This window comes from Hyaena hyaena, unplaced genomic scaffold, assembly GCF_003009895.1.
Source record: "Hyaena hyaena isolate Hyena2069 unplaced genomic scaffold, ASM300989v1 scaffold_781, whole genome shotgun sequence".
In the NCBI taxonomy this organism is placed as follows: domain Eukaryota; kingdom Metazoa; phylum Chordata; class Mammalia; order Carnivora; family Hyaenidae; genus Hyaena; species Hyaena hyaena.
This window is the reverse complement of record NW_024081414.1, coordinates 297,758-325,402: the sequence shown is the minus strand read 5'-3', so window position 1 is coordinate 325,402 and position 27,645 is coordinate 297,758. Positions and strand designations below refer to the sequence as shown.

The 27,645-nt window shown below is 48.9% G+C and overlaps 1 protein-coding gene across 2 annotated transcripts in view; it reads left to right on the top strand.

Annotated features, from left to right (window-relative positions):
- XYLT1 (xylosyltransferase 1) overlaps positions 1-27,645 on the top strand; it is a 302,097-nt gene that overhangs the window by 236,959 nt on the left and 37,493 nt on the right. For both annotated transcript variants that reach the window (XM_039218878.1, XM_039218879.1), the window contains one exon: positions 23,772-23,852. In XM_039218878.1, coding sequence (XP_039074809.1) covers positions 23,772-23,852 — 81 coding nt within the window. The remainder of the gene's footprint in view (positions 1-23,771; positions 23,853-27,645) is intronic.

Below are 27,645 nucleotides of genomic sequence, written 5' to 3'. Positions count from 1 at the left end.
ACAATCTCGGGAGAAATGGAGATTGTAGAAGTTAAATAATGACAGGGTGCCATGGTGGAGAATAAAAGGAAGGTCCTACTTTCATGGTCAAGGTAGATAAAATGCCTGGGAAGAGTATGTTTAAGCCATGTGCTGAAATGGGGCCCACTATGGGAAAAATGGGCGTGGAGGTGTCAGGCAAAGGGGAACAGCATATGCAAGGGCCCTGGGGCAGGGAAGAGCCAGCACAGCCCAGGAACGAGAGTGGGGAGCCGTCAGGTGGAGCAGGGCGATTACAGTTTCTTGTCACATGGTTCTCAACAGGGGAAAGTCCGGGTTCCACACGGTGCCTAGACACTGTCCTCCAGATGCCTTTCAAAGAGCAGGATCTTTAGACACATCACAGCTGCACCTGGACCAGTTGATATAAATTCCTTGTCGGAAGCAAGAATCTGTGTATTTTCTGAAGCTCCCCAAGTGATCGGAAGACAGAGCGAGGCTTGAGAACCACTGATGCAGGAGACGTAGGCACTCGATGACAGTAATGAGTAGTGAGGTAAACGCTGTGATGGAAGCTACCGTGGTAGCCTCAGGACTTTGTGGGCAGTCCTCCCTGGGGGCCCAGCGCCACGTCTTCGGGCACGACCATCTCTTCTATTGGCCCCTTTCTCGGCATCCAGCCGCTTCTACTCTCTGGACGCGCAGAGAGGCACATCCCCTCTCCTGAGACCCTCCAGCCCCGTGTGACACCCATCCGAGGAAAATTCCGCCCAGATAATGTGCGAGTCGGAAAGGGTGTATCTTCTCAGGCTGTTGTTCATGAGGAAAAACATGCCAGTAATTATGCCGTTAGCAGTTTTGTTTGCATCTAGTAGCAAAATAATCATTTCCTCAGCCCTGTTATTTCTCAGCCTGACGGAGCACCCTCCTGCCTTGGCAGAAATGTGGTCGGCTTTCCTCTTGCCAGCGGGTCTGGCTTTCCTGAGTTCCATCTTGGGTCGGACAGCCCATTGGCATCTCTGGGGGAGGGGCGGAGACTGACCCAGGACGTCCCCTGGGCAAGCAGGGTGAGGCCCAGGTTCAGGGAGTTCTCATTGGACTTGGTGGAAAAGCACTGAGACTCTTGAGAACGCCGGGCGTGACCATACCGGTTTAGAGCGCTGTCATGGCTACCCCAGTTAAGGAAGGATGCTCTGGCGAGGATACGAAGGTGGCAGGGAAAAGGGCAGAGTGAGGCGACTGTTTCACCCGAGGGATGCTGCTGTTTGGCCTAAATACATTCCAGCCATACTGTCTGTTTGCCTGCCATTTTGTTCATTTTCCCATTCTTTCATTACTAGAAAAAAAAATTCACAGTCTTGGGGAAAAAGTTGGGTGGTTTGATCTTGCAACCTATGTCCTTTCCTTGGAGAGCAGAGAGTAGAGCACTTTGGTGGTTTGTTCACTCATTCAGCGTATGCTAAGATCCTTCTAGATGCCAGGCGATGTTGTAGACCGCACCATGCAATAGAACTCTGGTGACGGGAATGTTCTCTAACTGTGCAGAAGCTACTAGACACATGTGGCTGTTAAGAGCTTGAAATGAAACTGGGAGGGAGGGAGGGAGGATGGAAGGAAGGAAGGAAGGAAGGAAGGAAGGAAGGAAGCAAGCAAGCAAGCAAGCAAGCAAGCAAGCAAGCAAGCTGGAAATGTGCCCTGTGGGGCTGAGGAGCTAAATTTTAAATGTGATTTGGTTTTACTTTGACTGTAAACAAATAGCATATCAAGCAGCACAGTCCTAGGTGATCAGAGTGGAGTGCATTGGGGACTGAACAAAAGCAACCAAAATCTCCTGCCTTCACAGCCTTCTGTTTGTGTCACGGGGTGGAAATCCTTCACTGGAGAGAAGTGCATACCGTTAACAAAGTGAGGGAGAGTGGATGCTGCCAGTTCCCAAACCCACGCGGTCCCTGTCCTCCACCAGTCTGACGCCAGCCTCGCCGGATTCCGGTCTGACTGTGCATTGAATTTTGCCATGTATTTTCTTCCTAACTCTGCCCTCCACAGAGCTCAGGGTGTGCTTCTTCCCCGTGGTGGCAACTGTCTGTGTGTCTGGGGCTGGGACATTTTCCGCCCTGGGCATCTTCCTGCCCCGTGCACTTTGCACGTTTGCTTCTCGGGAAAGCAAAGCCTTCATTCATGTGGCTTGCCCACCAGTGGCCAAGAGCAGGGGTAGTGTGCATGCTGGGATGCTCCAGGCGCATCCAAGTACTGGCCAGGAGTCTGGCTGTGAGCCCAGGGTGGCCCACTGCATGGGTGATCTGCACTGGAGGGCCCAGCATTCTCCCCACTCACATCCACCTGCAGGTGAAGATTAATCCCAAGGGCAATCTAGAGGGACAGCGTGTCTTCAGAGGTCAAGTAGAATAACGGAGGAATGTTTCCACTCCCTTTTTATTGATGGTAGTAGAGATTTGGATCTGACGGACCCAAGGGACAGGGTTAAGATCCAGCTATTGGGATGGAAACTTGTGGGTGATGGTGGTATTATTATTATTATTATTATTATTATTATTATTATTATATGTTCTCCCTCCCCCTTGCTGCTGCTCAGAGCCACTGCCCAGCATGGAGAGTGGTCTATAGTGGACTCTCAAAGTCGACCCCTGGGGAAGTCCTTCAAGATCTGCCAGACTCTGGGCAGATGGGGCACCTGGATGGCTCAGTCGGTTACGTGTCCAACTCTTGGTTTCAACTCAGGTCATGATCTCACGGTTCATGAGTTTAAGCCCTACATCGGGTTCTGTGCTGCTTGGGATTCTCTCTCTCCCTCTCTGTCTCTGCCCCTCCCTTGCTCATACTTTGTCTCTCAAAATAAATAAATAAACTCAGTGAATTGAAAAACGGATCTGCCAGACTCTGGTAGCTAATCGTATCAGCTAGCATTTTGCCAGTATTTGCCATCCAGGGGATCCCGCAGCCAATGTGTTATCAACCCCAGAAGGCAGGTGCAATGGCAGCATCCCATCTTACAGATGGAGAAACTGAGGCTAAGAGAAGTTAAGAAATCTGCCCCACATCACATAAGTAGTGGGGATCAGAGACAGAGTTCGAACCCACACTTCTTTTGTCACCAGAGGAAAGCAAAGATCTGAGTTCTTTGCCAGCAGGTCCTAGTGCACCCAGTGGGCTGCCCGGTTCTCCCATGCTTCCTCCCGTGTAAATCCACGTTCTCTCCATCTGGATGAGAGTCTGGGAGGCAGAATTGTCCCGGGACCAAGAGAGCAGCAATGCGCACCAGAGCCTGAATTCGCAGTCATCCGTGTTCAACAGCTGCTAAGCCCCCATCGCTTTCTGCCTTAGTCCCGCTGGATGGGGTAGGCGTGGTGTAGAGAAGGACACGAGGCTTAGTGAGTTCGAATGACCTGCCAAAGGTTACACAGCTTGGCAGTGGCCGAGCCGGGATTTGCACACACACTCAGTGACCCTAAGTCATGAGGTTGGCCAGCGCGGTGCACAAGCCCTTGACCCCAGGGGAAAAAGTCAATCAGACAAGAGCTTGAACCCTGCCTCATGGCCGCCATGGCTAGAGGGGCCCCACTTCCAGACGGGCACTCTCCCTCTCTGGCTGGCAGAAGATCGGCGCTCTACCAGTTGGCTTTGCTCAAGGCATGGACGAAAGAGCCCGCTGTCCTGGATTAGCTGGGATGGCCCTGGCCTTCAGCTTCCTTTATAGTCCTGCTCCCTCCTGATTTCACCCTTCAGACTCTTCCCCACACTGCTGGACTGCGGTGCCTGATGGAATCCTCGCTCATTTAAATGTTAGCCCCGAGCAAGCATAATTAACAAAGAATGGCTGCTGTCCCTTCAGATAGGCACAGTTGTTCCCCAGCAAAACCTAACGGATGCTGGCATTTTCTGTGCCATTGCTTCCTCTGCCAGGGCATGTGAGAGGCCGCATGTGTCAGCCTGACCTGAACCTGAATCCTGTCTCCATCCCTCACTGGCTGTATCATCTTGAGACAGGTGACTCCAAGCTTCTTGAGTCTTGGTTGTCTCACCTGGAAGAGGGAGGTGATAATGTTATTTGTCAGGAAGCCATGTGAGGACCGTAGCCAAGTGGGGACCCAAGCCCTGCCTTCTGTCCCGCTCTGCGAGCACTCTGATGAACGACCGGGTTAGGACACAGTGGCTCAAGCCTGGCTCCCATCTCTGTGGGATTTCATGTTCTCACCCTCTGAGTGTCAGGACCAGACTGCTCAGCCGTGCCTGTGGGCACAGAGAGAGAGAGATGGCCAGGTCTTCCAGGGAGACCGTAGCTTCCTGCATCCACCCAGTGGCATGAATGGAAGAGGCAGAAGAGAATGCGTGACTGGTCCTGGCCCCAAGGACTCAGGTACAGCGAGGTTTGAGGCAAGAAATGGGAGGAAAAAGTAGTGGAATGCAGGTGGGGGCTTTCGCCAGATGGTCCCAGCCCCTACTCACCACGCCCAAGTAATCTCTCGGGCACTGAGTAATTCCACCATCAGTTCCTTCTGCCTTTGGGTGAACCTAGGAAGGAGATGGGCAGATGGGCCCCTCATAGATAAGCCAACCAGAGTCCCCTCCCCATGGCCATTCCCTCAGGGGGTCACTGTAAAGATGAGAGATACTCACACACAGGACCTCATCCAGAGCTGGGCATTTATTACAGGCACTCAGGAGGCAGTTCTCCTATGATTATTATGAAAGCTAAAAATTCTGTATGGTTCTTAACTCCAGACAAAAACCATGGTCTGGGCTTTTTTGTGGTCGCTTTCTGTATTCCTTCCTGTATTTCATATCTCTGTACCCTTGTACTACTATAGAAATGCAGACGCAGAGAGCTCGTATACGCACGCCTTTGAGGAGATGAGGTCCTAATGGAAGTTGGAAAGGCTGTTGCCTTGGGTGGAGCCATGTTGGGCGCATCTGCAGTTGAGTAGCCCTGGCCCCCATCTCCCACCCTTCCCCTGCAAGGCTGTTTGAAAAGACCCTTCGTGTGATCAGCCTCCTTGAGCTCAGTGGGCTGAAACACCACTGTCCTTCTCCAGTCGGCTTACTCTTGAATCCGTGTTGTTAGAATCTCCTTCTGGTTTCAAGGTGGAATGTTCCTTCTTAGTTCTACCCCTAAACCAACTCCCCATCCTCACCAGCCCACCCCTCTCCCCAGGCTCCAGCAGTTCTTCTCTGGCCAACCTGCTGGCTACTGCATGGCCCCCAGGCAGGGTCAGAACGTGGCTCAGACATCTGGATTGGCCCGCAGACTGGCAGATAGTGTCACGAACAGAAGCCTGCCTCCATCGCCCCTGTCCTTCTAAAGGGAGACAGCCCCACCCCCTCCAGATGGAGTATTTGGAACCCAGATTCTGGCCTTGGCCCATTGCCCATAATGCTGCTAATCAGAGAGGAGAGGGTAGGGAAGGAGGAGGTCAGTTGGTGGTGCTGGCCAGTTTTCCCAGGGTGAGTGGCCCAGGGGAACCCCTCATCAGTGACATGCTCCCTTGTGGAGGAAGAATGGAAACTGTGTCCCCGAGAGCCACCGCCTGCCTCCCGTGTCCTTTCCTCCAGAGGATTCTCCCCTGTGCAATTTAATTGTGTCCATCAGTCAACATTACTTGGCAAACCCAGCCAGGGGCACAAACATCACCACCCCTTTCGCGATGTAATTGCGCTCTTTGGGATGCTGGAATGTGGTTTAAGGCCAAGCAATTTTTGATTACAGAGTCAATCTTTGTTTAAAAGTTTGGCGCCCTGGGGAAGTTTCTAACAAGTTAGTTTAAATTGTGCATTCTCTGGACACCTACAGCTAATAGTCCCATTAATCCAAATTGCTTTGCCGGGGATGTGGAACTTCGTCCGCTCCAAGGCAGGGTGGCATCCGAGCTGGGCTTCATTCACCGACAGTGATGCCTGCGGGACTGGGACCCTGGGAGACGAGAGGCCGCTGAGTGGTCATGAACTGACTTCCCGGGAGACACCCCTCTACCAAGTGTCCCCACCTCTCTTCATCCAGTCCTGAGCGTGTGCCGGGTACTGACCCAGGTGCTTCCCCAATCTCACCTAACCTTTCAGCTGCCTGGTGAGATGGCACCGTCAGCACCCAGATTAGAGAGAGAAGGGACACGAGTTTGCCCACTGTTGCTCACTTCCTATGAGACAGAGCTTGGACAACCCACTCATACCCTTAACCATAAGCCAGGGGGTCCCGTCTGACTCACAGACTTGTGGTGTGCAAGGTGATTTAAAGCGGTATGCAGACCTTTTTGAAAAGGTCAGTATTATATAAACACATACGAAGAATATCTGACACACATTAGATTTCTGAGGCTGAAATTTTCTTCAGAAATACAGCTGAGGGGCACCTGGGTGGCTCAGTTGGTTAAGCATCTGAATGTTGACTTCGGCTCAGGTCACAACCTCACAGTTTATGGGTCAAGTTTCATGTCACACTCTACATTGACAGAGCCTGCTCGGGATTCTCTCTCTGTCTGTCCATGTTCACTCTCTTTCTCTCTCAAAATAAATAACCTTAAGAAAATAAAAATATAGTTGATCCAAATAAGAAAATGTTAAAGCAAGTATACAAGGGTAAGTGGGTCTTCAATCATGTCACAAGTATTTATTGAATGCCTACTGTATGCCAGGCAGTTTTCTGGGTGCTGGGATGTAGCAGTAAATAAAGTATATTCCCATGGTGCCCACCCCCCATGCTGGTGAGGGAAAGAGACAGGAGATGAGCGAGTGGATAATATGTCTGGTGGAAATGTGTCCAAGGGAAAATATAGTGTAGAAAGAGGAGAGTGGGCCAAGAAGACACTTTAGAAGGGCATTGAGGCGAAAAGTTGAGAGGAAAGTGTGTGAAGGGTCACAGAGAGAGGTACAATGGCAGGGGTCAATCAACTTTTTTATAAAGGACCAGATAGTAATTATATCAGTTTTGTGGGCCAAATGGTCTCTATCACAAGGACACCTTTCTACTGCTATAGCAGTAAGGCAGCTGTAAACCATACGTAAATGGATAGGTTCGACTGTGGTCCCATCAAACTTTATTTACGAAAGCAAGGGGCAGACCATCGTTCACAGACCTGTGATCTACACCATTCTGCCAGATCTCCCACATTTCAGGTCATGGCTTTGCCCAGAGCACACAGGTTTCAGCCTTTGAGATTCACTTCCCCACCCCATCATCTTCCCATGCGTGGCCTTTCCAGATGATTCTGCCAGTGTGTGATCTGCTCCATGCTTCAGATTTCATGACCCTGGAAAGAGAAAGAATGGTAGAGATTTCCTAAGGGCTTCTGGTAACCTCCTCCAAGCCCTGGCCTGGACTCCCACCCACCCCTGGGTAGCTGAACTTGACATTAAACAGAGGTCTCCTTTTACTTTATTTTCCCTCAACCTGCATTCCTTACCAGTCCTAACTTGAGCTGGAAAGCAGTGTGTGAAATATAGCTCACCCACCTGTGTTTCCTGACCAAGCCAGCCAAGAGTGGCTGAGTTTGTTCACAGGGGGTCCTCCATGGCTATAGGCCTGTCCAGCCCCACATAGTATTTGTCAGCCAGAGAAAATCATAACATTCTTCCCACCCCACCTTCCCTGTACAAACCCGTCACAAATACCATGTGCCCATTAGCACTGTAATTCACCCCGTGCCACCTTCCTCAATCTGAATCAAAAAGGTTAATGACGTTGAATCCCAAGACTCATTGATTTCAGCACTTACCCCCGCTTCCTGCTCTCCCTGAAAGCACAAGGCTCGTTTATCTTTCCTCGGCTGACCTGGCAAGTTGCTGATGAATGCCTTAATGCCAACTAATTCTCAGAGATTTCCCAGAGTGAACAGAACCGTGTATCTTTGCTTTCTCTAAATCTGGTTGATCTTGTGGACCCGGTTCCCCACATAGATGTGTTTGAGCTCCCTTTCTGTAATCTTTCTTGCACGTCAGCCATAGGCTGCCACGTCGATTTTGGAAGAGAGAAATTTTTAACGAAGACGATGACCACGAAATGCATTCTAATGAAACATCAGCTTTAGAACCTCAATATTGATTGATTCATTCATTCATATAGTCAATCAGTCAGTACACACTTGTACAAACATCCAGTGTGCCAGACATTTGCTGGGATCTGGGGTTACAGCTACCAGTAGGGTATTTAACGTCTCTGCCATCACAGATTTGACCATTAAATAATCACATCTTCGTGCCATTGTTAGGAAGGAAGTTTACATGCATATAACGTAGGAAACATGCATCTAACCGTTTGTCTTTTCGGGAGTCAGAGAGCTTCCCTGGAAGAGTATCTCTGAGCTGAGAATTGAAAGGAGAGAAGGAATTACCTGGGTGAAGAATGGGGCATGAGTGTTGCAGGCAGAGGGGGCTGCAAAGCTCTGAGACACTACGCAACATGGACCAGGCTTCAGGTCAGAGGGACTTCTTTGGGCAGGGGTGTGGGAAGGGGGTAAGCACATAGAAAACAGGGCTGGAGACTTAGGCGGGGCCGTACAGCCTGAGACCCTGAGAGCCTGAGTTTATCCTAAAAGCAGCAGGTTATGTTGGGAAAGTTTTCTTTCAGAAAGTGCCATGATGAGATTGCATTAGCTCCTAGTCAGTTGATTGGCAGTGGGGGGAAAAAAAGGGAAGGAAGGAAGAAAAAGGAAAGATCTTACCAGGCTACTAGAGGAGGGGAAATATGATAGCTAATATTTTCTGCCAGCAGATATGTGCATTATAGCTCAGGTAATTACTTTCCAGCAGGCTGTCCCTCCCGTTGTTTCACTGCTATTTTCTCTCTCTCGGGCCTCTCTGCAGCACACAGTGCTCTTCCTTGCCATGCCCCCAGGGTTCTGGGGAGATGCTGTAAGCTGGAGCTGGACCCAGAAACCCTCTTTCCATTCTCTGTTTGGAAGAAATTTTCTGAGGCTCGGGCCAGTGTAGGAAAGTGGGGAGTTAGCAGAGTCCGAATCCGCCGTCTGATTTAGTGCATCAGTTTTCTCATCTGTAACATGGACGGCGTCACAGTTCCCTGCCTCGGCCTTTGCTGTGAGGCGGAAGCAGTGGAATTCGCAGGGCCTTGCCTGGTGACAGCAGGTGCTCAATGCGTAAGGACAGTAGGGGGACCCAGACCGGCCAGTTTCCTAGGCTGACAGTTCCACAATTGCAGAAGTGACAGGCCTTCGCTGAGGCGCTGTCTCTAATGTCTGGCACAGTGCCTGGCGTGTCACGGGAGCTCAGCAAGTCCCCCGTGCAGTGAGGGCTGCAGGAGCAGACGAATGGCCAGCGGCCACCGGCTACAGTAGCGGCGGGCGGCAGCGCCTGCTGTCGCTTATTCCTAAGTGGCCGAAGACTCGCTGATCCTCTGTCACGTGTTTTTCACTTCCACAACTCTTCGAAAGCATCTCTGAGCTCCTTCCGGGATTGAAGACCGGTGGAAAGGTTTTGTCTTTACTTATTTCTTTCACCTAGAGGCATTTTCAGATTTCCCCACCATGAAAATGGAAAACATTCCAAAGCGCCAGAGTCAATTTCAGAAGAACAATGAGCCGTGCTGTGTTCTCATAAATCCTCAAGTTGGCTCTGCCGCTTCTCACTTAACTGGAGGTGCCAGCACGGACCCAGGGGGCCCCGTGTGGGAGCCCAGCAGGGAGGGATGGTGACACATCACACTTGCCTGGCCCCATGCTGGCTTCCCTGCAGCTGGGGAGAGGGTCTGACTCCCAAGTTATCTCTTGACGTCATGTGGCAGGGAACCTGCTGGCCCCGTCCTCCATGAACAGGGCCGGGAAGTAGACACTGTGCTGTCCACCTTCCCTCAGTTTCCGTGGCCAAGCCTCTGTGCCGAAGCCCTGGGACTCTGAGGTCAGGTGGCCCAGTGCAAGTCCCTGCTTCTGTTACGCAGGGGCTGTCTAAGCCAGCAGAGGTCACGTCACTTCTCTGTCCTTGCTCGTCTGCAAAATGGGTGATAATAATGGTAGCCACCGCAGGAGGTCGCTAGAAAGGCAAAGTGAGAGTGGATATAGATCAGTTCCTGGAGCACATGACTTCTGTCCCCCATAGTTAGCAGCCACAGCAGCACTGGTACTAGACAGCCTAGCCTGGTTTGAGACGCTTTGTGTCTGTTGTGAACCAGAGCTGATTGTGCCTTCTTCCTAGAGGAGCTATGAGCATAATCATATAGTGTGCGTCAGTGTTTACAGCACGCATGGTTGCTGCTGTAGCTGTGTTATGGTGAACTTTGTTTTCCAGTTTGAAATATTGGGATTTAACCGATAGAAATCACCACGAGTGACATTTAGTACATTCACGATGTTGTGCAGCCACCGTCATCACCACAGTGCCAGACGCTTCAGTCATCCCGAAAAGCTAGTAGGTGGCTGCTCTTCATTTCTTCCTTCCCTGGGCCCCGGCCATCACCAGTGGGCAGGGCTTTACCTGTTTCAGATACTTCATAGGAATTGAATCCCGGAATATGTGCTCTTTTGTGCCTGGCTGGTCTCGTTGAGTGTATTTCTCATTGAGAAGTCCACCCACATGGCAGTGTCTGTGTCTCATTCTGTCTTACGGCTGAATAATACTCCCCTGTTGGGAATGTACCACATGGTTTCTCAGTTCACCCCTTCATAGACGTTTGGGTTGTTTCCTCCTTGGGCTATTGTGAGTAGTGCTGCTGTGAATTTTTATATAGAAGTTTTTTGTTTCAACACCAGGTTTTCAGTTCTTCCGGGTATTGTGATGACTTTTTAATGTACATGGTTCAACTGCCTAAGAGAGAAAAGGAAGAAATAGTAAGGAAGATGAGGTAGGAAAAGAGGGATTCTAGCTTCTGAGGGTTTCCTTTGTTGGCCTATCTCAGCCTTTGGGGGGGCAGCAAGGGAACCAGCCACAGGAGACCTTAGTCTTGGCTTTGTGCTCAAGCTCTTGGGCCATATCCACACCCAGGGGCTTGGCTTCCCCCAGGAAGCACCTGTTGACAGCAGGCTGCAGCGTGGTGTGCCTGGGGAAGCCAGGCCCCTGTGTCCATCCCTCAGAGGGACTGAGCGACAACAGCTGTGGGGTAATCAAGCACTCCCCATGTGCCAGGCACTGGGCTGAGCAGCCTTCACACAGATGTCTCATCAATCCTCTGCCCCCCTCGGACCAGGACACTGAGGCTCCAGATGAAGGAACTTGCAAGATCACACAGCAGACTTTAGAACCAGGGCACCTGATGCAGAGCAGTGTCCCTGCAGACCCATGGCACATCTGGCTGTCACTCAGTTGGGCTCCACTCAGCTGTACCTGCCCATTTATCTTATCTGCCTTAGTGTGAAAGGGATGCTACATGAGTTTATAAATTCCATTTCAGGAACCTGGCAGAGCCTTAGGATTCCATTCAGCACTGGTTCCTGTAGGTGTTAAGCAACTGTTAAGTGCCAGCCAAGCCTTTCTTAACTGGGGTTCTTCATTGGAGCCTCAGAACACAGAAAATGATCAGAATGGCTGTCTTGATTCTTGCTGGAATGGTATATGACTAGTGCCATTCGTAATACATAGGAGGGAAGCTAATCCAAGACATAACGGTGGGTCCCTCGAGACACCAGGGGTCAGTTCTCACAGACACTTGGTCTCAGTCATCACTGTTCCTCCAACATGTAGGACAGTCCTTGACATGTAGTAGGTGTAGCATTAATGTTTGCCGACTGGATGAATGGGGGATATAGCGATAGGAACAAAACAGACCTGCTTCCATCTGGCGTACATCCTGTTTTACGGTTTACAACATCATCTTCTTTTATGATCCAAAGCACTTAAATATTCAAGGACCAGAACTGGAAAATGTTTCATCGGTGATCAATGAACTTATAGTACCACCTTTCGGCATAGTTATATGTGAGCAGGTTTTCAGAATAGTCCCAGATGACATTAAATTTTTTTAATTTTTTTAATGTTTGTTTGTTTTTGAGAGAGAGAGAGAGAGAGAGAGAATGAGCAGGAGAGGGGCAGAGAGAGGGAGGCCCAGAATGTGAAGCAGGCACCAGGCTCTGAGCTGTCAGCACAGAGCCCGATGCGGGGCTGGAACTCATGAACCCCAAGATCATTACCTGAGCCGAAGTCAGATGCTTAACCGACTGAGCAACCTAGGCGCCCCTAAATTTTTTTTTTTTTTTAAGAAACACTCTATCAGTTACTACAGGAACACAGGGAGTAGAAATAAGGTATTGACTCTGAGTAAATGCCTCAGGAATACCCAGAAAGAATTGACCTCTGCCCAAGGAGCAGGAAGCCTGAACTCATGTGTAGTCAGATAAAACCAGGGCTTAAGTTACCCCCATTGGAACACATCTGTGCAACTCAAAGTGATACCAGTGGTTTAAAAAGTTGAATTCCTATCTAATGTCAGAACTCAACACAATTTTTGACACATCAGAAATGCTCAAAAATGTGTATAAGGAAAGGGGAGGAATGGAGGGAGGGAGGGAGGAAAGAGGAAGGAATTGACTTCACAGCCCCAAGAGTAACACATTTAATACCTACTGAGTGCTTGCTGTATACCAAGCACCCATGCTAAGTGCTTAACCTACATGCATCGTTCTCTTTATCTTCAAACAGCTGTACAAAATGTGTCCTCATGATGCCCATTGCTTGGAATGCAAGAGTGCTCCATGAAAGTGTTCCCGCCCAAGGTCAGACAGCCTAGTGAGGGCAGAGCTTAGCCAGTCCTTTTACAAGGGGTTAGTCACCTGCTATACTCTCCCCTCCCTGCCTACTCCCCCTCCAAATTAGAATCTGAATTGGCCATCTTCTTTAATCGTGTTTCAACTTTTTTTGTTAAACTACTAAATCTTTTACCCCCAAGTGAAACTTCTCCCATTTCCATTGTGGAAAGTAGGTGACAGATTTCTCTGGAGAAATCTCAGAGGAGCGAGCCTGAGGTCCCACTGGCCCAGCGGAACCTACCGCTCCCCCAGACACAGTTTGAGAACCACTCATCTGTATGATAAATTCTCTTTTAAAATATTTCAGAAGTTTTCTGCCTCAGAACTACCAAATTACTACTCAGAGCCTGTGTCCTCTGTTTAAACAGCCTGATTTCTTGTATAATTTCTCATCAACCCTCCAAAATAAACAAACAGGCTTAGAATCTGTGGGGAAAGAAGATTCTGGATGGAGCATGTTCTCATCGTCCAGAATCAGTCACTTAAGCCAAGAAACTGTGTCCACTTGAGGTTTGCAGAGGTGGCTACAGTGTTTGTTTTTCCACAGAGGAGTATGTGGCTTCTCTTCTGTGTGCAGATGCATTCTGATCTTAGTCCAGAAAGGACGGGCTAGGGAACCTGGCAGACTGCCCAAAGGTGATGCATGACAGCCAGCTTTCCTTTGAGCTCAGTCCCCTGGGGCTAAAATCGGAACTGACCTGACCCTAAGGTTGCAGGGGATGGAGATGCTTATTACATCCTATCAGCTGCAAAGTACAGAACCTAGTCCTGGAGAAGTCAGAAGAGTAACAGCAGCAATAAAAATAATAGCTACAGTGTAGTGTTCTGTGGGCTAGGTTACCCAGCCTGTGTCTGTTGCTTCCCCACTGCCCCCCCCCCCATTCATTATCCTATCCTACACCACTGTCAGTACCAGTATATCTGTATCAGCTGGGAATTTTTCAGTTGCAAGCAACAGGTAATATCCTGGTATTTGATTTAATCCTCACAGCAACCCTATAAAGTAGATATTCTCATCCTCAGTTTTAAACGTGAGGAAACTGACCTTCAGTCACAGAAATGACATGTCCAGGTTCACACAGCCAGTAAGTGGTACAACCAGGACTTGAACCGACATCTCTCTGGTCTCAGGTCTCATTATTTTAAATACTCAACACACTGATATATTTATTGTTGGTGCGTTGGGGACGTCCGTGTGGTGAAACCGGAATAGATAAATTATGAGGATCGGTAGGTCACTGTTGTCATTTGAGCAAACCCAGGGGAGTGTGGAATGGTGAAAAGAACGCTGTTCTCAGCCGCACACACAGAGGAAGCATTGAGCTTATCAATAAAATTCCATTCGGTTTAGTGCTCATTTATACTCCAGCCTCTTCCTGTTGATCTGATGCCGGGCCAGTTCTTGGAAAAGACAATTGGGGGTTAAACAGGCAAAGATGTGGGCAGGGTGGTCCCAGCATAGAGAACAAAGGCCCTCATTCTGGAATGCAGCACGTGGGCTGAGCCACTCGGAAATGAGCAGGGGGCTCAGACAGAGAGATCAATCTGCTAGAATGTGTGTTTCAGGCCTGTGCCGGACACTGGGGAAATGCAGATGAATCAGATAAAAGTTCCTGTCCTCGGATAGCTTACAGCCAAGGGACTTGAACATATGTAACTTACACACCAGGGCTGGGCACACAGGTGGGTGGGATTAGAGATGTCAGTGTGATGGAGGGCATACCTTTTCTGTGGCATTTCCAAGCAAAGGATCCGAGGACTTCCTGCCAAGGGCTTCTGTTTACTGAGCTGCAGCCTTGGGCCAGGCACGATGGGTGCCATACTCACAGCACACAGGTGTCTCAGATACCATTTTTATCCCCATTTTGCAGATTAGGAAACTAAGTTTTAGCCAGCTTCAGGGATTTGCTCAAAATCAGTCACAAAGTGGCAAAGATCAGGGGGAAATTTCTACAAACACAGCTTTCATTGTAGCCAAGTTCTGGCTCTCTGGCTTAGATCACATTTACTTTTAAGATTCAGTGTTTCAATGTCCTCCATAGTGGGCCTCCTTTCCGTCCCCCCTCAAAACCAAATCAAATAACTGGCTGTAATCAGTCCTCATAAGGGATGCAGAATTTGGTTAACCACATGTTCTGCTCGTTGGAGATGTCTCGTGGCATATGAGGACAACCAGATTTTGGAAAATTAAAATACAATCAGACTCCACATGCACACGCACACGCTCACACACACAAGGCTGAATGGCAATTTAGTTCTGCATTCATGATTCCAGCAGTGTTCGCGGATCAGGCATGGCCTCCGGGTGCTGATTCTTGTCAGTTACCTTTCCATAACAGCCGTCTGCAGGCAGGGCTGACATGTTAAGAGTTCCCACTGATGGAACGTCAGATAAACTGCCTCTTAGAATGGCTTATGTATGTTTAAAATGAAAAATGTGTGTCTTACAAGTGTTCTGTGAAAGCGTTGAGGCTTTGAGAAATGGTTTGCCAGCTCCTGCAAATAGAGTGAGAGTGAGCACGTGTTAATTCTGCGTCGGTTTCGCTGGTAACAAAAAGATAAATCCAGTCGAAAGTGATTGAGTTTTATTAGCCAGGTGGCTCTCTAGTTTGCTGTGCGCCTGTGTGGAGGGGAAGAGCTGCTCCCCTGGGGTCTCCAGAATGCTCGGTGCTTTATCTCGCCTGGCATTTCGCCCTGCATCGCAAGAATCTACCTATTTGTCTGCCTTCTCCCCTGTCCCTCTGCTCCTGGAGAAGAGAGACCGTGACTCTGCCCTTATTCACTGCTGTTCCAGGTATCTGGCACCTGTCCTGGCAAAGAGATAAGAAGCCATGTTTCCAGGAGAGCAAATTTTGTGAGAGTTTTCAAAGTCACAGTTATGAAGCCCAGAACATTTAGAAAGCTTCAAATAATGCCAGAGTCACCAGGCAGCCCAGCTCACGAACCACCCTGTCCACCGCGCTAAGGAGGTAGAACATCGTCCTGCAGGTGACGAAGAGCCATTGATGGATATTAAATAGAGAGGGGATATGAGCAGACTCGGGTTCTAGAAAAATCCTACTACTACTTTCCAGAGGATGGATTGGAGTGGAATCTGAAAGCTGGGCAGCACTTTACCTAGTTCACTTGTCCTCAGGCACCCAGCTGTGGCTGTAATTATGCCCAAGGGGCCCAGGAAGAAATACAGTACCTCTAGCTCATACCATACATTTCCTCCTATGCGCAAAAGTGGGTCTCACTCTCTGCTTTGGTTTTATCTGATCTATCAGAGATCACCCTTCTCTTAGCTCCGGTGCTTTTGCTCTCGACTCTTCTGCAGAGAACCCTGAACTTGACCTTTCTTTTTGTTGTTCTGGAATTCTGGCTTTCCTGAGAGATTTGCTGGTAGACAAGAAGACTTTGGTAAGGTCCAAGCAAAACCTGCCTGGAGGGTTGTGGACAGAGCATTGACAGGGTGTCCCCTTACTCCCCCAACACCCAAAAAGAAATAAGCCATGTGGAAAAGTGGGTTTGAATCCATCTGTGAGCTGGAATGCAACGAGAGGAAATCTAGTGGCTAAGGCTCTGATTTTAGACAAGTGCGGCAGAAAGGCCCACACTCGGGACAGGAGGCCATATCTGTGTCACCTTCTGACATGCAGCCTGTGTTCAACGACGGGTCCCCTTAAAAGGAAATAGGATGCCTTAGAAGGTGGCTACAGTTTCAGGAGCCTATTTTCCTGGCTGTCTTTCTGAAGAAGCGGAGCATACCCCTAAAGCTGATCCAGCATGAGGAGGCTAGGATTACAAACAGAGGTCCAAGTCAGCGGTCCACCTTGCTGCAAGACTTCGGCCAGGCCACGAAATCTCTGTGTCCTACTTCATTCACGTATCAGCTAAGTTCCTGCTTGATGGGGATTGTGGATGAAAGGGAAAGGGGTACTTAACACTACAAGCAACACAGGCAAGGTTCCTGCAATCGTTACTAAGTGTTTTCCCCTGCCCTGGGCTTCACTGCCCCATATCCCCCACCCCCTCCCCCAGTTCAAAGACACAGGGAAGAGCATGTCAGGTAGATGAAACCATGTGGGCAAAGGCAAGGATACACATACGAGTGAGTGACGGAGCTCTTGTGCTTGGTGGGCCATGATCCCTGCACGCCAGGGCTCCCCTTGGGCGCTTGTTAAGAACGACAGCGAATATTTGTTCAGTCTCTAATGTCAAGTCTGGGAAGAAGAGAACAGAATAGAATTAGACCCAATGCCCACTCATCTCACGGCTGTAGCCAGGCTCCTGAAAAGTATTGTCCAAGGTGCCCTGGTTGAAAATCCCTGTGCTATTAACAGACAGATGGGCACCAGCTGGAGCAGCTGCCCTGGGCACTGGATAGTTCTCTCTCTCTCTCTCTCTCTCTCTCTCTGTCTCTCTCTCTCTCTCTCTCTCTCTCTCTCTCTGTCTCTCTCTCTCTCTCTCACACACACACACACACACACACACACACACACACACACACACCTTGCTGCCTGACAGAGGCTCATTTGCATCCCACTGACTGTTGGTACCTTGCGGAAACCAGAGGCCCTTGCTAGTTCTGCTGAGAGTCCTGCCAAAGAAGCCCAGCAGTCTCGCCAGGACACCCCCGCCCTTACATCAGCTTTGCAGCTCCCTTCTGCCTCCCCATATTCCTGGGCGCCTGCTGGCTTGGTTCCTGAGCAGTGGTGTGAGCCCCTCCCTGACTCTGGGGGTAGCCTCGGTCTACGCAGTGTGTCTTTCTAAAAGCAAAGAGAGACTAAAAAGTGCCCTTTGCATGAGCAATTCCACATCTGGGAATTTATTACTGCAGAAATCTATCAGACCCACATCTGGAAAAGATAAACACGCAAGGATGTTCATAGGAGCGGTATCCGTAAGGGAGGTGAAGGAACGGTATATGTCCATCACCATCACGAGGGGATTGGCAGCATCCCTTCCATAAGATTCTGTGTAGCCCTTGGAAGGATGAAGTCTCCTTATATGTGCTGCTTAGGAGACATCAACAGGATAGATCACTACATAAAAAAGCCGTGGACACAAACGCTCCCCTTTATGTCCTAACAGTGAACGTGAGGGTCACAGCACCTGCTTCATAGGGGTGTCCTGAGGACTAAGTGGTGTAGCAGATGCAGAGTGCTGTGGAGGGTGGTCCTCACTGCAGGCTCTCACGTGTTAAATGCTGTTATTTCTGTTGCTCTTGATATTTATCTGTCTGTCTTGCCGTGGACTGAGCTGCAGAATGCTAATTTTAGAAGCATAGGAAAGGGTTACAGTTAGCCTTTCCCCCAGTTTTTTTCTGCACTCTCGGGCTCCTCAGAGAAGGACAAATGACATTTTTCCTGGGATCATATGGCTCTCAGCAGCCCTGTATGCCCCCAGCTGGTGTTAGTTTCCCCAGGACCCTATGATTTGTTGTTGTTGAGAGAGAGAAAGTAAGCAGGGAAGGGGCAGAGGAAGAGAGAGAGAGAGAGACAGAAAGACAGAGAGAGAATCCCAAGCAGGCTCCACGCCCAGTGCAGAGCCTGACACAGGGCTCAAACTCATGAACCGTGAGATCATGACCTGAGCTGAAATTGATTAATTGGATGCTTAACCAGCTGAGCCACCCAGGTGCCCCAGGAGCATCTGATTTTAAAACTAAACTGTGTGCTGGACACCCCCTCAGTCCTGGACACCCCAGGACAGCTGACCACTCTCCACATGCCCCTAGTGGTCCAGGTGCCTCAGGAGGTACACAGACGAGTAGTCATTATTGCTTTTCATGTGTAACAAGGGAAAAAAAAAAAACATAAAAATGGTGTATCAGAATTGCTCAGCCTCAAAAGGGAAATCCTGACACACGCTATGACATGGCTCTACCTTGAGAACATTGTGCTAAGGGGAAAAAATAGCCAGTCACAAAAAGACAAGTACCGTATGATCCCACCTACCCAGAGAGAGGGCAGAATGGGGGCTGCCTGTGGCTGGGGGAAAGGGGAAATGGGGAGTTCTCGTGTTAACGGGTGCAGAGTTTTCGTTGAAAAGTGCTCTGGAGACGCATGGTGGTCGATGGTTGCGGAATAGTATGAAGGTACTTAATACGGCTGTGCTGTAACACTTAAAAATGGGTAAGATGGCAAATTTTACGTTATGTGTATTTTACCAGAATCTGAGATTTGTAAAGAAGAGCGCATCAGATACTGCAAATATTGTCGCAGGGAATAAAGCTGAAGCTCTCTTAAATTGAACATTAAATTGCACGTACGTCTGAAAGAACCGTGCAGATGACACACCAGTGGAAGAAGCTGGGGAGATGCGGCATGTTTATTCTGAGCTCACACTGAAGGTCCTCCTCCCTCACTGGCATCGGCTTGCCCCACACCCTGGCCCTCCATTGCTGCCACCACACACGTTTCTGCTCCCCAGATGCCGCACCCGCTGCCGTGATGCCCAGCCCAGATGCCCTCTGAGGTTCACACACACCCGGCAGCATCAGCGGGTGGACGTCCTGAGTCCTGACATTCAGAGAAACTCTTATGCTTAGCTTTCGGCTTGCCGGCAGTCGTGAGTACCTCTGGCGGAGTCTTCCCAGCGTCCTGTATCAGAGAGGGGGTCCTGGGCCATAGCCTAGTAGGCAAGAAGGACATGGGGAAGTTCAGTGGCTGGCTCTGTGTTCTGCTCTTTCCAAGTGAAGGCTGAGCGAGTCCCCATTCCCTCCTTGCCCTGTCTCATGCTGCCAGCAGACAGGCTTGGCTGTGACGGGGCTCCCGGACACTGGAGGGGCCTGAGAGCTGACCTGTGCCCCATGTCCTCATGCCCAGAGCCGTTGTGCATCATAGACACACGCAGTGTTGAGGTGGCCCTCTGGGAACCAGTTCCAAACCCTCACACCAGCCAGGGGAGGAGACAGGTCCCTTTGATGGGGCATTTCCCAAAACAAGCTCCGCAGGACATCCCCTGGGGCTTAAGCACAGAAAGCTTTCCAAGTTCAAATCCGGTTGGGTCATTATACTGCTGTCTCCAGTTCAAAATGTCTTAAGCTTCTGATATTCAAGATGGCAATAATAATACTATTAAATAACAGCTAACATTTATCAAGGGCTTACTGTATGCCCGGTGCTACAGCACAGATCTTTCATGCATTATTTTATTTAATACTCCCAACACCTGAGGCTTACTGAGATGAAAGCAACTTGCTGGAATTCTGGGCTTTCAGGGACAGGCCTTAGGGAGAAGATGAAGAAGGAAAAGAGGAAGAGAATTAACTACGGTATTCATGCTTCACTTAAAGCAGCCCTTCTTAAACTTTAAAGGGCACACGCATCCTCTGGGAATCTTGTTAGAAAGCAGAATTTGACTCAATAGGTCCAAGGTGGAGCCTGTCTTACTGCCTTTCTAATAACAGTGGGCTGATGCTGTTCATCCAAAAACCAGGCTCTGAACAGGGGGGCATTTGAGCACCTACTCCTGGGATAGAACTCGTTCATTCACTCATTCATTCACTCATTCCTTCAATCACTCATTCATTCATTCACTCATTCATTTATGCAAACAGTCCAGTAGCAAAGGGAATGACAGTCTCTGACGTCTGGAACCAGATTCTAATCCTGGCTCTGGGCTTAACTAAACAGCAATTTCTTTGAGTCTCAGTTGCCCATTCGCAAAATGGTAATGAAACTCACATTTTATAGAGTTTTTGTGAATATTAAATGCAGTAAAATATGGCAAAAGTCTGCTCCAGGATCTGGGGCATGGTGGACAGTTTCATAAATGGCCGTGGCTTGGAGCTTATTTTAAAAAGTGCTTTTAATGTTTGTTTATTTTAGAGTGAGAGAGAGAGAGAACACGAGTGGGAAAGGCATAGAGAGAGAGGGAGACACAGAATCCGAAGCAGCTCCAGGCTCAGAGCTGTCAGCACAGAGCCAGGCCCGGGGATCAAACTCATAAGCCGTGAGTTCAAGACCTGAGCCGAAGTCAGACGCTTCACTGACTGAGCCCTCCAGACACCCCCTTTTTTATTTTCTTTGATGTTCGGAGCTTATTTATCATTCACTTATTCATTCATTTTAAACAGAGATTTTCACATGGTTCTAACAGGTTTATTTATATTACAGAAAATTTATTTATCGAAATAAATCACTTATTTTTTAAAATAAATCACTTACTTTAACATTTACTTATTTACATATTTCCACAAAGACGTCCCAGTGGCCGTGAAGGCTGCCAGTGAGGGGCCCGGAGTCACGGTCATAAATCAGAGGAGCAGGCATGGATGAAGAAACATGTCTTCTAATGATTTCCACCAAATGTGGAGGGAAATCATAGAGACGGGCACAAGTGGTGAGCTGTGGGAGCCGTTTGGCAAATGACTCCACCAAAAAAGGAAGAGTGAGAAATGGGAGAGCAGGGGATTGAGAGAGAGAGAGAGAGAGAGAGAGAGAGAGAGAGAGGCTGGGACTGGGTAAAATGTCAACAGATCGCAAGCTATTAATTATCGGAGGAGAACTAAATATTAGGTAGGCAATTATAGACAGGCATCAGAAAGTGGTAATAGGAAAAGTTTGGCCCCAGCCAAATTGCGTGTCCCCTTGAAGAAGGGCAGGGGAGACTCATTTCACCATGCAGAGCAGGCTCTCTACTCCAAGGGAGAGCCAGGCAGCCGGGGTCCCCAGGGAGGGGGAGGCAGGGGTCCCTCGCCTCCCCCCACCAGTCCAGCCAAGCCAGGCACACCGCGCTTTGTTTGAAAGGCAGCCTTACCCACCACCCCCACCCCCGGCTCTGGGCCTGGAATCCACAGTCCCCTCCCTGGCTGCCCTCCCTCCCCCAAGATGTCATCTTTTGAGATGATTTCATGTGGAAGCATCGCTAAGTAAATTCGCTAAATGCCTATTCATCCCCGTCAGATGGGGACTCGTTGAAGCGGTAAATGTGAAAATGGCCCCAGCTCAGGGCCCTGAAAGGCGCTTTCTGGGGTTGCCAAATGGAGCCACAGCCACTGACCCTGGGAGGCCTGAGGCTTCGTGAGAGGGGGCCCAGGAGCCCTGGCCCTGGCCCCTTCAGCCCTCCCCCTGAGGCGGCTGAGAGCCCTATTTATTATTCCTGCTGCCAGGGACCCATTCAGAGGTTAACTTGTCCGTGTATTCATCAGGACGACAATAATGAACTGTCGCAGACTGGTGAGGGGGTTGGTAAACAGGAATTGCTGAGACACAGAGATGGAACAGGCCTCTTTACTGTTTGCAAAGAGAGATTGCTTTCATTTTTTTTCTTTTTTATGGGCTGATCTCATTCCCACCTCTCCCCGCAACTTCAGGAGGCCCTTTGCCCATAGCTGCCGGTAACTTGGTATGAGGTATGCATGGGCTTTACCTGGGAGTGTGCAGACAGGCTTCTCCACACACAAAATGCACCATTTTGCAGACACGTGGGGTGAGCCGTGTGGCTACTTCCCTGGAATTCACCTCTGTGCACATCGGCAGGGCTTGGTTTGTGTGTTTGTACCGGATTTACCTCAATGCAGATGGGGGCAGGGCGGGGCAGGTGTCTGCCGGTGCCAGAACGGCCGCCTGTGAATTGGTGTTTATTTCAGTAGTAGAGGACAGGACAGTGGAACATCAGCAGGGCTCGTTTTCACCGCAGCATCCCTTGACTGCTTTGTGCCCCCTCTGCTGGAATTATGAGTTGGTCAACATGCGTCATCCAATCACAGGACAGGGGCTGGCAGTGGTGCGGCCGCAGGGAGATGCAGGGAAATGAAGGTCGGGTGAAGCGTGGGGGCCGCTTAGACCAAATGGTGGGAGGTGGAGGGAGCAGAGCACCTTGCATTTATTCCGCACCTACTATATGCACTTTACATATTCCCAGCTATCCATTCATTATATATGCACTGAGAGCCTACTGTCTGCTGGACAGTCAGGGGAGTTCAGAGAAGGCTACCACCCAGAGGTTAAACCACTCACCCTTGGACACACAGCTGGGTCAGGAGAGGAGCTGGGATCTGTCTCCAGACCTTTCTGCTTCTAGAGTCCAGGCATTGCTTTCTAAGGCGCCCACCTGCCCCCCAAAGTTCTGAGAACCTCCATCCTGTTCCCAGGAATGTCCTTCCTTTCCACTGCCTCCATCCCATCTCACACTTTGAAACAATGGTTAACCCTTTCCTTCTAAGTAAAAATCCCTGAGCTGAGAATATGATAAAGGAGCTGTCACTTCAGCACCTTTTACCTGTTTGGGTTTATTCAGCAGAAGAGGCGACTGCATTCCTGGCAGATGGAGACCCGTGTGACTGCCTTTTAAAATACTGTCACAGCTGTATGCACAAGCTGATTAGCTGTGACTACACTGCCTGCACCGAGATTGATGGCGATAAATTTGGGATAACAATACTGGGAACGACGTCATCTGTTTCGATCACACTTCATTTTTTTTTTAAAGCTCTCAATCGGTAGCCCACTGGTTATTCAAGGACTTGGTATTCATTTGTCCAGCAACCATTAATGTAGTTCCTACTAAGTGCTGGTGAGGAGCAAGTCCCACTAGGTTCTGTCCTCATGGAGCTTACATCATAATGTAAGCGAATTTTACACTTGCACGTGGCGGTAAGATAGTAATGGAAATAAAGGGAGAGGATGAAGATGGGGGTGGGGGAGGCTGATGCCACGTTAGGTTTGGTAGCCAGAAAATGCCTTTCTGAAGAGGTGACAATTGGAAGGAGACCTGGATGATAACAGCAAGCCAGACCTGGAAAGACACAAGGCAGAGTTGCCCAGGCACAGCAGGTGCAAAGGCCCTGAGGTTGCTATGTATCTGGCATTGAGCTGCACGGTAATGATTCACTGTTTGCCAAGCCCAGTGCCGAGCACTGGAGATTCCAGAACAGCTAAGGTACTATGCTTGTACTTAAAGAGCATGCAGGCTATGGACCAATTAGGATACAAAACACTAATAGCCCTTTTTAATGCGGTATGGTAAGCCCAGTGATGGTGACCCACAAAAGAATATGCTTTATCAGCCTGTATGGACCTGATTTCTATAAGAAGAGAGCCACAATTCAGAAAGTGTCCATGGTCTCTGGGAGACCCTGACTTTCCTCTCGGTTTGTTTCCACAGGACAAATGACCAGTTGGTGGCATTTCTCTCCCGATACCGAGAGATGAATTTCCTGAAGTCACACGGCCGGGACAATGCAAGGTAGTACATCCTCCACCTACCCTTGTGCAAAATGGGAGTGACAATCTGAGTGATCATTTTGGGGCTTCCTTCGAGGCCAGCCTAGAGCAAAGTAGAGGACAGGAGGAAGGCATGGCTCAGGTGGGCCTCCGCCCCTTCCATGTAGGGTCTGTAGTGGTTTCTCCTGTCAGCCAAGGACAGGGATAATAGTAAATGTGTCTCCTCTCGTAATAGCCCTGTACACCCTCTCCCTACACGTAGACACACACTGAGTACTTTTTCCCAAGTCCGTTATCTCATTATGGTAACCCTTTGAGTAAGTAGGGCAGCCACTGTTAGTTCCCACTTTATTGGTGAGATGACTGAGCCCTGTGATTTAAGTGATGGCCCAGATCATTCATTGGGTCAGCCATTCAGCAAACACTCACCCAGAGCCAAGCAGGTGCCAGGCACCCTTCTACAGGTGAACAAGACAAAATCCTCATTCTCATGGAATTTACTTCCTGATGAAAATGAGTCTCATGCCAGCATGGAGTTGAGCTCAAATACCCTGATTCCCACCCTCTGCCCTTGCCAGTGCCTCACTCTTGCTGCCCAAGACCTTGGCAGGGAGTCAAGGCACCAGGAAGCCCAATCTGGACCCACAAATAGCATGCTACAGTCCTACTTTGAGCAGTCAGTATCTCTGTGGGCAGAGATCAGCTAGAAGGGATCCAGTCTAGAGCGCCCCCTTTGGGGGAGATCACATGATCAGCCTCACCATCCTGACGGCAAACACCATTAAAAAGAACCAGCCCAGATCACTGACATGCTGGTGGCTTTTTCTAGCTTTGAACTCAGACCATAACCTGGCAGCACATGGGATAATTTTAGTTTGTTAATGTGTTTCGTTTGGCCCTTATGTTGGTTTTGTTTTATTTTGTTCTGTTTTAATTCAAGTGCTCCATTTGAAAATGAATAGCCCCATTTAAAAATAGCAGCATTTCCCAGGCACATCCAGATTTCAGCTCATCTTAAAAGATCCAAAGGTCCACTGACTCTGGGTCTCAGGTTTCTCATTGGAGGCTATGACGTGGGTCATAAACAAAGGCCCGTGTTCTCTGGGTCCCTGTGGTCCTCACCTATCCCTCTTTCCTACCTGGCCCCACTGGCATTTCAGTTTGTGGTCTGCTTCAGGTTTTCTGCTGACTGACATGCCCTGTGGCTGGCTCTGTAACTCAGTTTACCGAGTTATCCACAGCAGGAGAGGGACAAGAAGGTAGCAGTGAGCTCCATCTCCTGAGCTTTCCAGATGTAACCCCAGAATCCTTTGTTGTATCATTGCCTAAATTCTAACTCTGATTTCATCCAGCTGTTTATAGCTTGTTCCCATCCTAGTGCGAGCCTGTATTTTTTCCATTTAAAAGGAGCCCCCAGACTTGCCTGTGCTCTGTAGATCAGCACAGATGAGCATGAGCATGTTGCTACCATGAAAGGTAGAGGTCTAGATAGATCAAGAGTTACAGCCACTGTGTGATATGTTCCTAATAAGCACCCTTGCTCCATTGACCTTTTCAAATGTTGATCCAGTTTCATTCTTACGGCCACTCAGTCCAAAATAAGAATCATTATTCCTGACAACATTTGTCAGGAGAAGAAAAGGGTCTTTGGAAGTCTAAATGATTTTCCCAAGGTTACACAACAGCTCAGTGCTAGAACTTGAATCCAGTTCTCTGGCCCCACAGCCCGTGGGAACAAGGTAGAGCTGAACAAGATTCCATGCAGGTGTTAGTTATCAAAACTGGCCCACATATTAGTGTCCAGGCCCTCAGGCTACCTCCAGGTAAACTTGTAATACATGTAAAAGTTGTCCAGTGAGAAAGGAGCCCCTTGTAACTTGATAGACCTGTGTCTGAATTATCATCCACCCTAGTATTATTATTCTAGCCTAGTCAGTATTTATTCTCTGCCCACTGTTTCAAGGCCTGGTGCTTGGGATTGAGTATTGCACAGAGGTTAGAAGCGTGAGCTTTGAGACTGTGCCTCCTAGGTCAGAGTCCTGCTCTGCCATGTCCTAGCTGTGTTGCATTGAACAGGTGTCCTAACATCTCTGAGCCTGTTCCCTTGCCCATAGGGTGGAAATATCAGTAGACCTACACTCCTGGGGTTGAGAGGATTAAATGAACTGTTGCATATGAAGCATCCAGCAGGTAGTAAATGCCCTATGTGATGGTGATGGTGATGATGATGTCCTGGCCATGAAAAGCATAGGATGAAAATGTCGTGGTGGAAGAAATAAATAGGTGGTGTTTGGGCCAGCATTAGGTCACTGTCTAGTTGATGCGCAGCAGTAGCCGAAGGTAGTACCCCAATGCCACAGGACGACATAAAGGTTCACGCCAAGAGGTTGATCGCACTTCCCGCTAAAAGTAAAACCCAAGGATCTCGGAACAGAAAGGCTCCCAGGTTCCCCAACCCATGAATGAGCCCTTGGCTGGTTTTCTGTCACTGGTATGAATGAAGGGCAGTAATTTAGTATTAATTTCACAGTAAAATGAGCCATCATCAGAGAGGAGCCACCTTCTCCTCTCTGTCAGCTGAGGCCTCCCTTGCTGCATGAGTAACCCTAGCCACTGTGCATCTTCTGTGGTCCCCTCCCCAATGCGCAGAGCTGGGCATGGCTTAGCTCGAGTCCCCGCACGGGTGGTGTGTTACAAAGGACCCTCGGTGGCAGATGACAGAAAGTCAGCTTAAACGAGACTAAGTGGGCAAAGGAGGTTAATGGAAGGAAAACATTGATCTCTGACTAAATCAAGCAGTTCAGATGTTGTCATCACACCCAGACTCCATTCTTTTCTTTTCCCGCCCCTTTTTTTTGGCCATTTACTTATTTATTATTATTCCTGGAGAAGGTTAAAGTAAAATAAACACATCAAATAGCCAAGTAGTTCACGGAGGGGAATCTTTTTTTTTCTTTTTTTAACTGAGATGTAATTGACATATAACATTGTTAGTTTCAGGTGTATGATCTAATGATTCCTTATTCATCTATATATTTTAAAGATTTTGTTAACATTTGTTCATTTTTTGAAGGACAGAGAGATACAGAGTGAGAGCAGGGGAGGGGCAGTGAGAGAGGGACACACAGAATCTGAAGGAGGCTCCAGGCTCTGAGCTGTCAGCACAGAGCCCAGCGCAGGGCCCAAACCCATGAACTGTGAGATCATGACCTGAGCTGAAGTCGGATGCTTAACCAACTGAGCCACCCAAGCACTCCTCTTTATTTGTATATATTGCAGAATGATCACGCTAAGTCTAGTTAACATCTTTCACCACACACAGTTACATTTTTTTTTCTTATCGATGGCAACTTCTAAGATCCACTCCCTGTGCAACTTCCAAATACACAATACAGTATTATTGACTATACATCACATCCCCCAGCACGTATTTATTTTCCACCTGGAAATGTGTACTTTTTGACTACCTTGTTTACTTCTCTTTTCTTTTGTGTTGGTTTGATTTTCTGGCTCCAGCCGGTGACCCTTTGCAATGTATTAGCTTCATTATAGAGATGGGGAAACTGAGTCTCAGGTGAAGTAAGTTGCTGAAACCCATGTGGCTATGGCAGGGCTAGGACTTGGGCCCAGGTGCGTGTGTCCCCAGAGCCCAAGCTCATAGCCCTTGTATGATGCAACCTGTGCGTATTCTGGGCCGGCTTTCCCCCAGCATGCTAGGTGGCTTTGGGACAGCAACTCTGCTTCTCTGGGCTTCACTTTCTCCCTATGAAAAAAGAAAGTGGATTAACAAGAGGGTCTTGGAAGGCCCTTCTCAT